The sequence below is a fragment of the Apaloderma vittatum genome, unplaced genomic scaffold (assembly GCF_000703405.1).
Source record: "Apaloderma vittatum isolate BGI_N311 unplaced genomic scaffold, ASM70340v1 scaffold143, whole genome shotgun sequence".
Lineage (NCBI taxonomy): Eukaryota > Metazoa > Chordata > Aves > Trogoniformes > Trogonidae > Apaloderma > Apaloderma vittatum.
In genome coordinates, this window is record NW_009706174.1 from 1 (window position 1) to 6,941 (window position 6,941).

The window sequence follows — 6,941 nt, forward strand, 5'->3', positions numbered from 1 at the left end:
AAGAGAGAGAGATTACCAGTCCATGTTCCTGTGTTGGTCCAGCCAAAGAGGAGTTCAGGATGCATCCGTCATTGTCTTCTTTCTTGTTTTCTTCTTCTTCTGCACTTCTCTTCTTCTTTTCTTCTACTTCTTCTTGCTTTATCTTGCCTCCATTTATACACAATCTTCCTCATGGGACAGATGTGTGGAATGTCAGGTAGGGGATCAAGGCACTTCATTGTTTTTGATAACCCTCATTAGCATGTGCGAATGTTTTTGGTAATTCTCATTAGCATGCATGAATGTCTCCTTGGGAGACAGGCTACAAAATAAGGCCACCCTGCCTCCACAAGAATACCTGATCTCATCAGTATTGTTTGAGGCATTTGTAGCCGCATCAGATCTCCCCTCTACAACATTCTATGAGTTTGCCATACAGGACTAGAAATTGGTCTTGTTTTTTCGCCAGACTGGGACTTCATAAAAATGACAAGAAATGTTTAAGGCAAAATTCACACATCAGCTAGCACAGTCCCACTGTCCCACACCCTTGACCCTCAGGTTTGCACCCTTGCTAGCTGCAAAGTCCCAGTCACCTGTAGTTTCTCAAGAAATCTCAACTGATCAGTTTTTATTGTTTATTGCAGGTCATGGTCTCTTAGTACTAATTGGACATGTTTATACATCTGTGGTTTTGATTTCCACTCTTTTACTATCATTCCAAATTGGAAAAGCCCTTAGTCAGAAAGTCTGACTGAAAAATAAACATTTGCACACTTCATATGGATACCAAACAGTCACCCTCTTCACATCTCTCAGTAATAGGAAACCAATACCATGGTTCTCTCTACTGTAAATCTCATGTTTTGATAGGTCTTTCTCTTTGGACCAGAATTTTATAACCAAGTTGGAATTTATTTCCAACTTATTTCAAATTTATTTCCAGGAATGTGACTGCCCTAACATGCACCTGAATGACTTCATATATCTGTGATGTAAAATCCTGCCACTGACTGTCCCTAAATGCTCTTAGGAAAAATTTGAAGAATCATAGAATTATAGAACAGTTTCGGTTGGAAAAGAGCTTCAAGATCATCGATTCTAACTTTTGTCTTACCTTTATTAACATCGCTAAACTACATCCCTCAGCACAACATCCACCTGTCTCTTAAACACTTCCAGGGATGGCGACTCAACTCCCTCCCTGGGCAGCCTGTTCCAATGGCTGACAACCCTTTCAGTAAAGAAATTCTTCCACATATCCAACCTGAACCTCCCTTGGTACAACTTAAGGCCCTTTCCCCTCATCCTATCACTCTCTACTATAGAGAATAGACCAACTCCTGCTCACTACAACCTCCCATCAGATAGTTGTAGAGAGCAATAACGTCTCCCCTCAATCTCCTTCAGTCTAAATAGCCCCAGATCCCTCAGCCTTTCCACGTACAACACGTGCTCCAAATCCTTTACACGTTCTTTGTACCCTCTCCAGCACCTCAATGTCCCTCTTGTAGTGAGGGGCCCAAAACTGGACACAGAATTCAAGGTGAGGTCTCACAAGTGCCGAGTACAGGGGCACAATCACCTCCCTACTCCTGCTGACAACACGATTGCTGACACAGGCCAGGATGCCGTTGGCCTTCTCGGCCACCTGGTCGCACTGCTGGGTCATGTTCAGCCAATTGTCCATCAACACGCCCAGGTCCCTCTGTCTGGCAGCATTCCAGCCACTCCTCCCCAGGCCTGTAGCGCTGCCGGGGGTTGTTGTGGCTGAAGTGCAGGAGCCGGCATTTGGCCTTGTTGAAATTCATGTAACTGGCCTTGGCCCAATTATTCAGCCTGTGTAGATCCCTCAGTAGAGCCTCTCTGTTATGACTTCCATGAGGTTGCTTCCTGGTGGCAAGGAGGTTGGATTAAAATAATCTCTAAGGTCCCTTCCAGTTTTGGCCATTCTATGATTCTATGAACAAACAAGCAAATAATTTCAGTGATTCACATTTTATATATAGGCACATATTACATATAGGGCTATAGGCACATTGCAGTGCAAGTTTCTTCATGCTCTAGCTTTTGAACTATGAATTAAAGATAATCAAAAGAGTAATTTCAGCAAATCCATTCCTCTGAGCTTCCTTATTTTTGCTGAGGGAACTATCCTACTCTTTACCTGCTGAAGACAGGCATTATGAATACCATGTCTACCCATGATCTTATCTAAAGTTTTCTCAATATTCTCAGAATTCTTTTTTCAAGACTGGATACATTCACCTGCCTTCAGATATCTAAAATGCAGACACCTGTTTTTGAGGTGTTTGTCTAGACTCTTTTCATGGTCAACGGCGAGGTCTGCTACGGGATATTTAGGATCATCCTCAGGCAGATGACATTAATAATGTGTTAAGTTGAACTGTTTCTCCCCTTTGACTATAAAGGGAGGGTAAAACAGTTGGCCCAGATACATGGCTTCTTGCTGTCAATGCCTACGTTAATATCTGATTATTATCATCCTACTTTGTGGCACGGTTGATGAGGTCATAATATTTTCCACATTTCTGTTATGACTGGGTTTTGGGACCTGGAGGAGCTGGGGAAAGTAGCAGAACATCAGAACCTTTATTTCAATTTTCTCATCAAGAAGGCAAGGGCTTTTTAGAAGGCAGATGAGAGATAACCGTATAGTTTTGATTGGGGAGATCCACCCTGCAAATGTAGTTTGTGGACCTTTGATTTTAACTAGTCCTCTACGTAGAGCTGCCCTATGTTTCAGATTAGAATCCTCTGCAGGCCTTTAACTACACAGACAGAAGAGCCACAGAATAAAGTCACAATGCTCAGGCAGAAGGAACAGCTAGAGAAGCCCTAGTGGAATGTCCAGGTGGAAACCATTCAAGAGTCATGTCCCTCAGTGGTCCACAGTGGTGCAAATACTATTTAATATCTTCATCAGCAACCCAGACCATGGGATTGAATGAACCCTCAGCAAGTTTGTGAATGACACCAAGCTGAGAGGTGCAGTTGCTTCAGGAGAGAGAAGGGATGCCATCCAGAGGGACCTTGGCACACTTGAGGAGCAAGTCCATGTGAATCCCATGAAGTTCAAGAGACCAAGTGCACCTGCACCTGGGCTGGGGCAATCCCAGCTACCAATACAAGTAGGGCGATGAATGAATTGAGGACAGCCTTAGGGAGAAGGACTTGGGAATACAGTGAGAGGACAAAGGGAAACAGTTTCAAACTGAAAGCGAATAGATTTAGACAAAAGGAACAAATTTTTTATGATAGGGGCGGTGAAACACTGGAACAGGTTGCCCCATCATTGAAAGGGTTCAGTGGGGCTGGACTAGATGATCTTTTGAGGTCTCTTCCAGCCCCTCACATTCTGTGATTCTGTGAAGTCAGGTTGGACAGGTCTTTGACCAACCTGCTCAAGTGACAGATGTCCCTGCTCATGGCAGGAGGGTTGTGCTAGATGATTTTCAAACCTCTCTTCCAATCCAAGCCTTTCTACGAATCTAAAGACGATTTGAAGGGCCTGTCTGAGCCAACAGGATGAGATCTCCCATGGAGGGCCCTGTCCCTCACCAGTAATTATAAAGGCTAAAGCCAGAGTTAGACATGAGCTGTGCACATGTTCTCACCTCCTGCAAAGCCTTCTTTCTTTGTCTGGTCTCTGTAGTTTATTTCCTTATTAAATTTGTATCCCTAAAGTTTGGCGGGATCACATCCAGGACCATGATTGGCTAAAAGTAGCTTATTAAAATAGATATGCAATTGCTTATAGGTCTTTCCTTATACTATTTTCCAGAAGCTAACAGGAGAACCAGAGAGAGGTTTTGTTGTATTTAAACAACAAGGAAAAAATAATTGACTCATGAAATTGCAAGTAATCAATACCCAACAGACTATTTTCCACTGGGAATATAAACACATTGAAATACTCAACGTTTGTGATGTGGCTTTTCCGGAAACATTAACCACAGCCTTCTGATGACTGGTGAGCTACCTGATTTTACTTCAGTCTTCTTTCTCTTCTTCCACATGTTATTGTTCTTCTGTCTCTACACAGTGTTTTGCTTTGTGAGAGACTCATCTGTCTGTGAAGTGAATGGATTATTGGAATAGAAACAAATTCCAAGACGCTCTTTAATCTTAAAAAGAACTGCTTCTCCCTAAGAGTGCCTTGGACAAAGGTAGTTTTCTGGATAATAATCCACAGTCTTTAGTACTTTTCTGTTATAATAGGAAGGGATTATTCTGTCCAGGGTTCACTCTCTGTGTGTCTGAATGAGTGGATAAAAAAAGCTAGCACATGCTCTCAGATTTGCCAGTTTTGGGGGACTTGTACTACTTTTGTTTCTCTGTAGTAAGCAGGTGGGACGGAAATGAAGACACACGCTGATGGTAGCAACCATGTGTGGCACTGTGGAGTGTATACAGGGTTATCTGTGCTCAGTCGGTGATTGCTGTCTAGAATGAGCCCCATCCACAGCACGACAGCAAGAGCAACTCATTGCCAAAAACCTGCTCTATCAACAAATCAGTCATTTCTGGGGTTTAAGGATCAGCCTTCCTTGCTTAGCAGCACGTGTTAGGGTAGCAGACCTGGGGTAGATAATGGGAGAGAAGACCACTTCAAAGACTGGGGAGCAGAGTACAATGCTCATCCTGAAGGAAATATAAAATATCCGACCTTCATAAAGAAGACATATCTTCCTTTCCGTCGACTAGAAGTGAGGTACTCTAGTTGGGAAAGGCTCTTCTTTCTTAGGAAAAGCTGTGTGAAGGGAAGAACCTTCCCTCCCTTCTCTAAACTATCTTTAGCACTAAAACCACCAAAACACATCAGTAAAATGTCACTGACTCTTTGGGATCTTGTCCTATTATAGAGATGCATAGGCAGATATTTAGTTTGCTATTTTTTTTTTATTTCTCTAGGTTAATTAGAAAACGGATATGTAATGATTTCTGCATTTAAAAAACCCTGAGGGACATGACCAGCTGGAACCACACAGTGGTGACCTATTTCCAATTTTTACCTTTCTCCGGCATCCCAGAGATCCAAGGCTCTCTCTTTTGTCTGGTATTGCTCATGTACCTCAGTATTTTGGTGGGAAACACTCTTATCTTTGTGATCACTATGGTAGATGCTGCCTTTTCCTCAAGAAATTGTCCTTCCTGGAGATTGGCTAAACTACAACCACGATCCCCAAGATGCTGGTGAACTTCCTCACCAAAAGCAAGGGCATATCCTTCCTGGGCTGTGCCAGACAGATGTACATCTTCTCCCTCTTAGGGATCACAGAATGCTGCCTGCTGGCTGCCATGGCCTATGACCGCTATGAGGCCATATGCCATCCCCTGCACTACACAACCATGATGAGTTGGAACACGTGCTTCCTGCTTTCAGCTGCGTCTTGGCTGGTTGGGGTCTTGGTGGCCTTAGGGCAGACGGTTTTCATCTTTACCCTTCCGTATTGCGGACTCAGCAAGAGTCAGCACTTCCTCTGTGATCTGCTGCCCCTGCTGAAGTTGGCTTGTGTGGACACCTACAAGAATGAAATCACCACCTACATAACAGCTGTTGTCTTCATCCTGGTCCCCTTCTTAGTTATAGTCGTATCGTATATCCAGATTCTCCACCCCATCTGCCATCAGCTGAGGACAAGAGAAAAACTTTCTCTACCTGCTCATCTCATCTGGTTGTGGTGACTCTGTTTTACGGATCTGGCATCGTGACCTACTTGAGACCCAAAGCTTTTTATTCAAGCAGCAGCAGCAAACTGCTTTCTCTCTCTTACACACTGATGTCTCCAATGATGAACCCCTTGATCTACAGTTTGAGGAATAAAGAGATGAAACAAGCCTTGCAAAGACTGATCACCAGAAGTATAAATATGCGACAATGTTTATGAATTGTATTAAATCAAATCTAGCAACAGCTTTGACATTCTGTGAATTACTGGAAGGGTGACATGACTTGCTATCACTTATCAAAAATTCGTATCTACCCTGCAGCTCTGAGTCAATCTTCTACATAATTTCTGTCTGCCTTGCCCCCTGCCTGGATCTGGCCTCTGATCCCACCCCACCGGAACTTACTCTCCAGCTAGTCCAGCCTGATGCACTAAAGTCCAGAGGAGCCTCTCCAAAGCAGTGTCTGGAGTTTCTTAATGGCCTGTTAACTAGCAGCTACTGACTTTCTCAGTCTTTGCCATTGTCTCAATTACCACCTGTCTCTGCATTTTGTTTATCCCTTCTCCCTTTTTTGTTTGTGTCTCTGCATTATTGTTTATCCCTTCTCCCTCTCTTGATCATTGCCTTTTGCCTTGAAAAGATAGCCCTAATGAAGAAGATGGTCTCACCTTCCACTTACCCTTGGAAGCATCGGATCATAATTTTGGGGTTCTGGCAGGCTGTGATGCAGAGGTACGGTTACGTGGGACAATTCAGACAGAAAAAAAAAAACCCCAGCTCTTGCTTGTTTATTTTCGTTTGAATTACAGAAGAGACAGGCAGTGATGCCCACCGGAGCCGCGATGTGACCTCCATACCCTGGGCTGCCCTCCCATAGCCAAATGTTCTGGGAAATGCCAAGCGAGCCTGATGCGTCCATGGAGGAGCTTCTGGAAGAGGCTCTAAAGATCGTCGCACCATCCCTGGACACGTGGGGGCAACCAGAAGGGTCTTAGCAATGGCCCTGTGTCTGGGGACCCTGGGGACCTGTCTTGACCCGCTTAGAGTCAAGGTAATTCGTTTTGATCCCAGAGGTGAAATTAAGACACAAATGAGGTCAGATGTCACAACAGCACTGCCTTTTATTGACTTTTATTGACTTTTATTGACCTGTGGAGAGCAACAGGAAAGAAAGATAAGGAAATGAGGAAGTAAAGCAGTAAAATGTTTAAGACAGTAAGAAGTATATCTACCACCACAGATCCAGCAACATCTCACAGGTCTGCCTG

The 6,941-nt window shown here is 43.8% G+C and overlaps 1 protein-coding gene across 1 annotated transcript; it reads left to right on the forward strand.

The window, feature by feature from the left end:
* The first annotated feature begins 1,607 nt into the window (after positions 1–1,607).
* On the forward strand, positions 1,608–5,891 carry LOC104271087 (olfactory receptor 10A4-like). Its single transcript, XM_009865662.1, is given in 3 exon segments — positions 1,608–1,681; positions 5,124–5,623; positions 5,626–5,891. Coding segments are annotated over 3 exon segments (840 nt in total).
* Positions 5,892–6,941: the final 1,050 nt, after the last annotated feature.